This window comes from Sinocyclocheilus anshuiensis, unplaced genomic scaffold, assembly GCF_001515605.1.
Source record: "Sinocyclocheilus anshuiensis isolate Anshui unplaced genomic scaffold, SAMN03320099.WGS_v1.1 scaffold1391, whole genome shotgun sequence".
NCBI lineage: Eukaryota > Metazoa > Chordata > Actinopteri > Cypriniformes > Cyprinidae > Sinocyclocheilus > Sinocyclocheilus anshuiensis.
The window spans coordinates 623,548-633,349 of NW_015540990.1; the positions used below are offsets into that span (position 1 = coordinate 623,548).

At 36.6% G+C, this 9,802-nt stretch overlaps 1 protein-coding gene across 3 annotated transcripts in view; it reads right to left on the minus strand.

Annotated features, from left to right (window-relative positions):
* Positions 1–1,485: 1,485 nt before the first annotated feature.
* LOC107690205 (RNA-binding protein 26-like) overlaps positions 1,486–9,802 on the minus strand; it is a 16,177-nt gene continuing 7,860 nt past the window's right edge. For all 3 annotated transcript variants that reach the window (XM_016488463.1, XM_016488462.1, XM_016488464.1), the window contains 14 exons: positions 9,118–9,252; positions 8,876–8,987; positions 8,453–8,612; positions 8,198–8,362; positions 7,200–7,319; positions 7,039–7,104; positions 6,174–6,299; positions 5,995–6,069; positions 5,091–5,258; positions 4,903–5,007; positions 3,765–3,953; positions 3,594–3,680; positions 3,398–3,511; positions 1,486–2,312 (listed from right to left, as the gene is read on the minus strand). In XM_016488463.1, the coding sequence (XP_016343949.1) occupies positions 2,223–2,312; positions 3,398–3,511; positions 3,594–3,680; positions 3,765–3,953; positions 4,903–5,007; positions 5,091–5,258; positions 5,995–6,069; positions 6,174–6,299; positions 7,039–7,104; positions 7,200–7,319; positions 8,198–8,362; positions 8,453–8,612; positions 8,876–8,987; positions 9,118–9,252 (1,712 nt within the window). In that variant the 3' untranslated portion in view covers positions 1,486–2,222. The remainder of the gene's footprint in view (positions 2,313–3,397; positions 3,512–3,593; positions 3,681–3,764; positions 3,954–4,902; positions 5,008–5,090; positions 5,259–5,994; positions 6,070–6,173; positions 6,300–7,038; positions 7,105–7,199; positions 7,320–8,197; positions 8,363–8,452; positions 8,613–8,875; positions 8,988–9,117; positions 9,253–9,802) is intronic.

Consider the following 9,802-nt stretch of genomic DNA (forward strand, 5'->3'; position numbering starts at 1 on the left):
GTTTTGGCTGAACTTGCCGGGGACTGAAATTTGCTTATAGAGGCCTGTGATCACATAAAATATTAAAGACTTTTTCTCAGCACTAGCAGGAGGCTACGAAAAACACTGGGCACCGTCATTGTTTTAATGAAACAAACAAATAAATAAATCCCCATTTGATCAGAACTGGATGTGGATTACATTTAAATGTATATAAGCAGGACGAATTATGATTTTGCATACATTAATGACCCAAATCAGAATAAAATGACTAAAAATATAACTCTTGATGCTAACTTCACACCTTATTTTCGATTCAGAGTCAAACATCATTCACTTCACCGGTTAAGAAATAAACCCATTTATCTTACTGACACAAATTACAGATTAAAGAGTCTTTACAAATGACTGGGCCAATGTAAACGCGTTAGCTGAAGCACTCCGACACGCTCTAAACTAGTTAGTCCATGTTTTCTGCGGTAAATGCATTATGCAGTTTATTCCGCCGGAAATGCATTGGCCTCATGGACTCACAGCTCACGATGAGTCGGAGTTTAACAAATACATCACTTCATTAAGGAGTAGTCAGGCTGCAGGGGTCCCTCAGATTAAATAGGCCTATTTAAGAACCGCGATTTACATCCCTCACACACCGCGACAATCTCTATAGTAACGACACACGAACTGACCCAACAAAGCTTATTAAAATGTTATATTACACCGAGAGAGAGGTCAAAGGTCAAATTTTAACTAGGGGAGGAATGGGACACACACACACACTCACTTTAGGCCTGTACGATGGTGAGAGATCAGGTCCCAGCGAGTGACGGAGGGGGTATTGGGAGAGGAGTGCAGCATGAGGCCGTGTAGGAGGGGGCGAGCGTCCACTTAAGGGCCCCCTTGCTGGGCCGGGCGAGGTTTAGTTGGTGGGGGTAAAGCTGAGCTTCATGGCACACTCCAAGAGCAAATCGAATTCTTCACAATTAGCTGAGCTTCCACGACAGGCACCAAGGTGGGAGAGCCACATCACCGACTGCTACAGCTCTGATTGGGTAATTCGTTCTCCACTATGCAAATGTGATGCTCAGAGGTTGTATGGAGGCCGGATGCAAGTCGTCAGGATGGTGCGATGGCGTCAAGGGTCAACAAATATTGTAAAAACAGGTTTTAGTGTCCTGCGGGAAAAGAGCTGGGCGGTTTTATCACAAGTTGACAATGAAAATGTCCAAATAATTAGAAAAGGCCATGAAGAATGTGAATGAAGACCATACCGATTTGTAACGGGACATGTTTGGTGATCCGATGTAGTTCAACCTTCATCCATAAACACATGACCTAATGGACAGAAATGCACAACGGTTAGTTAGTCACCTGAAAAGAAAAAACAGATGTAAAACAACATATAAAAACTTTGCTTACCTCATTTTATGCTGTTTGTGCTCCATACTTACTTGCTGGTACTGTGGGTGCATGATGAATTTAAGAAATTTGCTCTTTTTGTGAGGATTGGGGGGTGGGGGTTGAAATGGTCTTTATTCAGCTGTTCAGATTTTTTTGTTTTCAATGCTGCTTTTGCAGCAGAGCTCTCAATATTTTTTTTCTTTTGGTTTTTCTTTTTTTTTGCAGCTGATATTTTTTCTAGACCATTTCACTTCTTTATTTTTTTACATTTCAAAATTAAAGCCAGGAGATGAATCCAGAAGCAAAAACCATTAAAATTGATACATAAAATATGTACACAAAAAGCTACATCCTCATCAGGCTGATTATACTAAGGAAAGCATACAACATGTTTTATAACAACGCTCCAAAAATGCTCTACCGTTGTCTTTGAGATCGAAACATTTCCCATATTTGTCTCAATCTGTAACATTTTCAGAAATGTTGAAAAGAAATTTGGGTCAACATACGGACCATAAAAAAAAAAGAAAAAAAGAAAAGAAAAAAGAAAAAAGAAAAACAATGCAGCCGCCAAAAGTTAGTCAATGTTTTGAAACGATACGAAACAAAACGATGACGGCGAGAAATCAAATCATTCATGTTATCTTACATCTCAGTAATTGAAATTCACAGCCTTTTGAGTAACGTTTTCTATTTGCTGCTCAGGTTTGATAAGTAAAATAAAAAAAGCCAATGAAATGTAAATCAATATTATTAAAAACAACCATTTCAAAAACACAGAACTCAAGATCTGATGTGCTCGAGTGGTGCAGTGCAGCAGGACTGGACACACGACTTCATCTTCATCTACGCCATGAGCGCGACTCGTTATCGTCTTCCTCTTCATCATCGTCCTGCAGCAGGGAATCGTCCACGAACGAATCCTCTGGAAACTGCAGCCAATCAGAAATCGGACACTCAGAATCAAATGAATGCACAATGACAGTACAAATGTTTCGTGCTTATCCCATGGTACATTCGCTCAGCTATATGTGAGCAGGACTGGTTTATGTTACTTCTACACAAGAACAAGGAAGAAACAGTAATATAAAGTGAGACTAATCCAACATTTATTAAGGTATGTTATAAAGCATAATGCAAAGTTGTTTACACTTGCTCAGCAACATCACAACAGAAAAATTAAATGTAACGTTTTGCGGTCACAGGTTTGCATTAGTTTGTGGCTCATTTAAATAGAACTTAAGAGAAAGAAATGCAATAATGCAAACTGAAATTAAGTTTTTGTTTTTAACTTAAGTGGTACATTAAGTTGTGTACAGACACTGATGACTTAATTTGTTATAAATTATCACATTTTTGGGTTGTGTCCATTAGGTTCCAAATAAAAAGAAAATAATATGAAGATCCTTCCAATTTGTCAAGTATTTCACTCAATGGACAATCAAAATATGTATTATCGCAGGACTGTTTAGTGTTTTAGGGTCGGTATATTTTTATATTGTTTTTGTCACTTATGCGCACCAAAGCTGCATTTTACAAAAATACAGTAAAAACAGCAATTTTATGAAATATTATTACAATTTAAAAGTACTTTTTCTATTTTAATATTTTTTAAATGCTATTTATTCCTGTGATCAAAGCTGAATTTTCAGCATCATTACTCCAGTCTTCAGTCACATGACCCTTCAGAAATCATTCTAATATGCTGATTTGCTGCTCAAGAAATATTTCTTATTATCATTATTACTGAAAATAGTTGTGCTGCTTAATTTATGAAGCTTTGATGAATAGAAATTTCAAAAGAACAGCATTTATGCTTTGTAACAAATGTCTTTACTGTTATTTTTGATCAATTTAATGCACCCTTGCTGAAAAAAAAAAAGACTTTCTTTTATTCTCCAGCAAAAATAAATATATTGTAATGGATACAAACGTTAAAATGACTTGAATACCTAAGAAAAGTAGTACAAATGAGTAAACCAAACACTCTTAAAGTGAAATGTGATGAAGGGCGTACCTCCTCATCCTCAGGTTCAACTTCATCCGGGTCTGTTGTGTTGAGGGAAGCCGTGGGCTTGTGCCAGGCCAAGCGCAGCTCCTGATTATTTAACCGAACACCGTGGATGGCCGCCTGAGGAACAGAGTTGAAGTTCAGACTCTGCATGAAGGCGTACATGTATGTGTTTACTGATGTTTATGGGTTATGTCAGTACCTGTTCTGCCTCTGCACGGGTTTTGTATGTAATGATGGCACTAAGACTAGAATCCTCCATCTGGCAATCTTCAATCTCCCCGTATTGCTGGAGGTTAGTGGGAGAACCAGTTATGACTCAAAGACATACCTCATAACAGTGTGATGCAACATGCCCTTTAAAGTCACTCACTGCGAAGTGTGGCAGCAGGTCGACTCGATCTGCCTCAGTGAAACCGCCGATCTCTAAAGCTCGGGGTCGATGATCCACCACAGCGTGAGTTGGGACTCCTCTCCCGCGTCCTCGGCTCCTCAGGCCCCCCCGACCCCTGCCGTGGGCCCCCCTCCCACGTCCTGGGGTCAGCAGCCCCCTTTTGGCAGCCTGAATGAAAACATCTCGTATAAGCTTACAGAGTTTAAGTAGCACTACAGTGCCACTCAGTGGAAGGACTGAGAATGAGTTTTCGGTTTATAACCTATTCACTACTTGAATAAAAGTTTAATTTCTCATGCTACTAGCACTGCATAATTTCTGGATTGACAATCGTATTTAAATGTGGCTAATGTAATGTGTGATGTTTTTATTTCTCAAAAGAACTCGCTTAGCCACAACATTTTGTTTAATTGTCTTTTTTTTTTCTATTTCATATTTTTATACTGGTTCAATGTGCTTATAGGTAAATATGATTTTAAACGTTTCTTTTGGTGTTCATTTAGTTAAGTGGTCACTATGTCTAGATTTCCGTTTTTTTAACTTGATTTTTTAGCAGTGTTATTTCAGCATCATAGAGATACTAGTACAGTTTTTATTAATATTTTGAATGCGTTTTGTTACATTTTTGTTACATTTAACTTTTGCTAAAATGTTAGTAATTTTGTTGTGTGCTTTTGTAATTTATATTTATTATATATTTTTTTGTTTTATATTTATATAAAATGTATTATACATTTATTTCAGTTATTTTTGTACATTAAATTAAACTAAATTAAAATGAGAAATATTGCCTTGGCAACTAGCCGAAATAAGTATTTTATTTTATGTATTGGTTTTGGGTTTTTTTTTTTGGTTTGGTTTGGTTTTAATTTTAGTTTCAGTCAGATAACTATAATGTTTTGTAGTAAACAATTGTACAGCATGCACTTTGTAATAAAATAGCTTTTCTATCCAGTCTATCCATTTTTTTCACATTTTTTGAGAGCAAATGTAAAAATAGAGCTATATACAGACTAACGACTAAATTTGGAAAGAAATATAAATGTGCCATATTCTAGCTATAAGAAAAAGTAAATGTGCGCAAGAATAGAGCTTTTTGTCTCTTTGTAAAATATACCTCCAATTGCAGCTGAGTGTATTTGATCTTGAGTTCAGCAGTGTCTTCTCCTGCCTGGATTTTCTTATAAAGGTCCAACTCAGTGTCCAGGAGCTCCTTTTGAGCCTGAAAACGGAGAACCATCATATAGGCTACACATGCAGAAAAACTCATTTGTTGATTATGGTGCTTTGGGACTGTGTGTGTACCTGAGCCTTGCTCTTGAGTGTGGTCTTGAGGGCATTAGCACTGGACAGTCCTTTCATCTCCTCCTGTAGTTTGGTGATGCTGTTGGTGAAGGTGGTGAGGGTCTGCATGATCAGAGCTTTATCCTCCGCCTTCATGGACCTGTTCTTCTCCAGCTTAGATATCAGCAGCTGAAGACACACACCAGTCTCAGTCACCTCAAAATGCAGTCGTTTATGTACAAAGTCATTAATTTCTCTATCCCTAAATCAAACCCTCACAGAAGCCTGCTGATATTAGAAGTAAAGCGACACTTTGATTTATGAGCTTGTCAAATAGCACAGATCAATTAATGTGCTCTCACAAGACTGACTTCCAAATACTTGTTTCCATCACTAGTTAGCAAGCTGTGACAACAGCAAAAAGCTATTTTTCTAGACTAAGTTCATGCACATTTTTAAACATTTTATCACACTTTTGAGGTAATGAAGTCAGTGCCAGCCTAGTAATATGTCGCAGCTACATATAAAAACATAAAAATATAAAAAATTTTACTAGTACTTGAGATGAATCTATTTTCTATTTGAATATATTTTTTGTTTATTTGGTGCTTAAACTTTTTTTATATTATCAATGTGGAAAACAGTTGTGCTGCTTCATATTTTTGTGGAAACAGTTGTAAATTCAGTATTCTTTGATAAATAGAGTCCAAAAGAATAGCATTTATTCCCAAAAGAAATATTTTGTAACATTATAAATGTCTTTACTGAATAAAAGCATTTCCCAAACGTTTAAATGGTAGTGTACTTTTTAACTTTAACTTAAAATACACCTAGTTAACAGATAGTGTCACCTAGGAAACAACAAGCATCTTTCTAATTATCATAATATATGAACAAGACAAAAGTACAACAATTAATGCCGCACCTTCTGAGTCTGAATGTGCTTCTCCAAAATCTCCTGTTTCTTTTTCCGAATGTCGTGCTGAAGCTTCAGCGCCTCCTGGTGGAGAATGACAGGACCACATTTACAGTAGTTCAACACTGCTAACACAAGCATAAAACGTGTGACTTGCAGGTTGCTTTTTCCAGCACAATGATACAAACCTGTTTCCTTTTCAGGGCATCTTCTGCGCTGACAGTGGCGCTCCCGAATGGCGCTCCCTTCTGGCCAGCTTTCAGTGCAGCTGGGTTATAAACAGTCTTAGTCAGGCCAGTAGATGTGGAAAAGACCTAAAGAAAAAAGGAAAGATTTTACCAAGAGATTTTACATTATATATACACATGTAAAAGTGTCTCAAAAGAAGCCAGTGGGCCACAACAAGATGGCACTGTTGAATGCATACTCTACACCAGTGTTTCCCAACCTTTTTTCAGTCGCAGCACCCTTTGGAAATTTTAACAAACTTGTGGCACCCTACAAAATAATATACACAATATTTGAATTTCTAACTTCAATATGATAATTCGAAAAGTATAGATATTCGGTACAACAGGGAAGAACTGCAGAATATAATGTCATACAGATATTTTTAATATTATAAAAAAATTTTGTCCATCAATGGTGGCAATCAGTAGGCTAATTTCTAATGAAGAGACCAATTTATAATGTAGGATATAATGCCATTTTAATGTAGGCTTTTATACATATGTAAACAATTTAATTACCATTATAACTAGCTATCTCACAAATTTTTTTATTTTTTATTTTACAGTGGGGTAATTTTGGTGCAGTAGCACGAGATAGCTTGATTTCAGACTTTGAATTGAATAAAAAATGACAAGTAAGCAGTCAGTAATAAAATAAGAACAAACTGCTCTCGACAGACGGCACCCCAGTTGGGAAACACTGCTCTACACAAACAAGTAATTAGGCCCTTAAAGTGAAAGTGGGAGGTTTATAAGCTGCAACATAGACTAGACTTTCTGATAAAAGTATAAAGCCTCACTATGCAAAACCATGAAAACATACCTTTCCTCCAAAGCCAGCTGGTTTAGAGAGGCCCAAACGCTCCTTCACTGAAGCCTTGGTTGTATTCTGTAGAGAACAGAAATACAGAGACATGCTGAGATCTGAGACAAAGAACAAATACAAACACGCATGATCAGGAAGAGTTTGAGCCACACATTCACCTGTGGAGCGCCGCCGGAGTCGTGTGAGGGTTCAGGGTGGGCTGTGGGCAGGGGTCCGAGCCGGTCTTTCACTGACTGTTTCGGTGTGGTCACCACAGGCTCCTGGGCTGTCTGTATGCTCTACAAAAAACAAGCATGGCTCCAACAATCAGATTTTACAGCTGGAACCATCTGATATATGAAACTGATCATGATGTTTGCCTAATGCACTCAGCAGTCAGATCATGCACAATAAAATGACTCAATATTGTAAGAATTTGTCCTAAAAAGGAATGTGTACTGCAAACTATGTAAGAATTTTTTTGTGTTGTGGAAAGAGGTATTAATACAGCCTGGGTAGTAATTAGTGGATCATCAATATGTAGCCAAGGTTGATTAACGAGTGAACTGTTCATTGTAGTGTTTAATTTGCTTTCGGTTCACGAGTGATTACATTTTTTATTTCTAAAACCTTATAATAGGAGCACAGAACAATTTATAAATCAATTTTTAACACATTTAAGTTCAAACTAATTTTCAAATTAATTATTTTAATGTTATATAAAATAAATATGAATTGTATTGCTGTGACTGCATTGTGCATGTGAAATAAAACAATGATAAATCTGTTAGCTACTATAAACTAAATGATGATAAACATTGTGATGAATGTAAGTTACTCTCTTGAAATTAAAGTGTTAATATAAACATTTTGATAAGTTTATCATTAAATTGATTAATATAATAGTGATAAATATAAAAATTGTGATGCGTGTCATTTACTCTCTTAATATTAAATTGTGATAAATCGATAAAAATAGTGATGTGTTATTTACTCCTTAAAGACAAAAATATTTTATTACAAAAAAATCTTATCTTTAAATAAAATATACATTTAATAAATACAATAAAATATGTATTTAATCATAATTAAATTTAAATATACATTTTAGTGGCATCGGTCACTAAGAAAATATTGCTTGACCACTAATAGTTCAATTTCCTGGAGAACTTGATACCGGATGTGGAGTGGTGTGTGTGTGCTCCACCGCGTCCTCTCTGTGCCAGTGTACTCTGATGAAGCGGTTGTTGAGCACTGCCTCTGTGCTCTGCATGGCCCGTTTGGCTTCTTCAGGGGAGGCAAACTGGATAAGCGCCCCCTCTGGGTCATTATTATATGCCACCTAAAACAGAGGAAATGTGCTTATAAGATCAAAACGATCATGAACAACATATCACATATCACAAATGTTGACTTTTAACCATCGCAGTACCTGTAGATTGACGATGGTGCCAAACTTGCTGAAGTGCTCGTTTAGTTTGCTGATGTTGTTGAGTTCAGGAGGAATCTGACGGATGGCCAGTTTGGCGTTTGCTGAAGAGTAGGGCACTCTGCTGTGAAAGCTGTGGTGGTTTGGTTTGTTGAAGTTTGGTCTGTAGAGCGAAAAGAAAAATGCACATTGAGGTCAAATGTAAGTAATGAAACAAACAAATGCATGCAGCACCAAATAATGAATACTTTGTTTGTGTGCACTCAAGCATTTTAATAAACCTCTTTAGAAAGACTGCATTCATATTCAACTATATGCACACGTTTATGTACCCATTTCACCAGAAAATTATAATTAAATTAAAAATATATATTTTTAAAATTCAGAATATTAAAATTATAAAATATTTGAATGACTCTGTCTTACTTGTCAAACCAGGGTTTCTTTGCAGGAATCGCTCCATCATGCATTCCTGCTCCTCTCTTCCTGGAGTCTGATTCTAAAACTATCCGAGCGCTGTTGCTGTTTAACATTTTCTCTAAAAGAATTACACACACAAAAAAAGGGAAGTAAAGGACAAAAAAAATGTATATTTCAATTCCACAGGAAGAAAAATAAGCAAATTCCTGAAGAGCTGGTTTAGCAGGGAGGCCAGAGCTCACAGTTACCTCTAGAGGGCAGATCCACTTCTCCCATGGTCAGACCAATCAGATTGGGCCGCTGAGCGTTGACTCTGTGTCTGTACATGGGCCGCGAGGTCATGCTGGGGGCTTCAGGATTATACACCTCTGGCTCAAACGAATCTATATATTAGAAAAACAATGACTTGTAATTCCATAATTATAAAATAATAAATAGTAGCATTTTTATTTGGTATGTATACTACCATTCCACCAATTTGGGGTCAGAATGATTCTGTTTTAAAGAAAGAAATGTATACTTTTATTCACTTAGGACGCATTAAATTGATCAAAAGGGACTATAAAGAGATGTAAGATGTTACAAAATATTTCGATTTCAAATAAACGCTGTTCTTTTGCACTTCGTATTCTTTAAAGGGTTAGTTCACCCAAAAATGAAAATTAGTCCATAAATTACTCACCCTCAAGTCATCCTAGGTGTATATGACTTTCTTCTTTCAGACAAATCCAGTCGGAGTTATATTAAAAATAAGGTCGGCGTTGCGCATGCACCGGTGAGTCTCGTAAAAACCAACGTTTGTTAACAGGAGCAAAGGAAGCAAAGTATCCTTACTTTAGCCAAGGAAAACCAGTCTCCTCTTGGCTAATATCGAAATCCTCCAACATTCTTCTTTACAAATCCTCGTTTTGTACTTCTAATAAGTGACCGTTG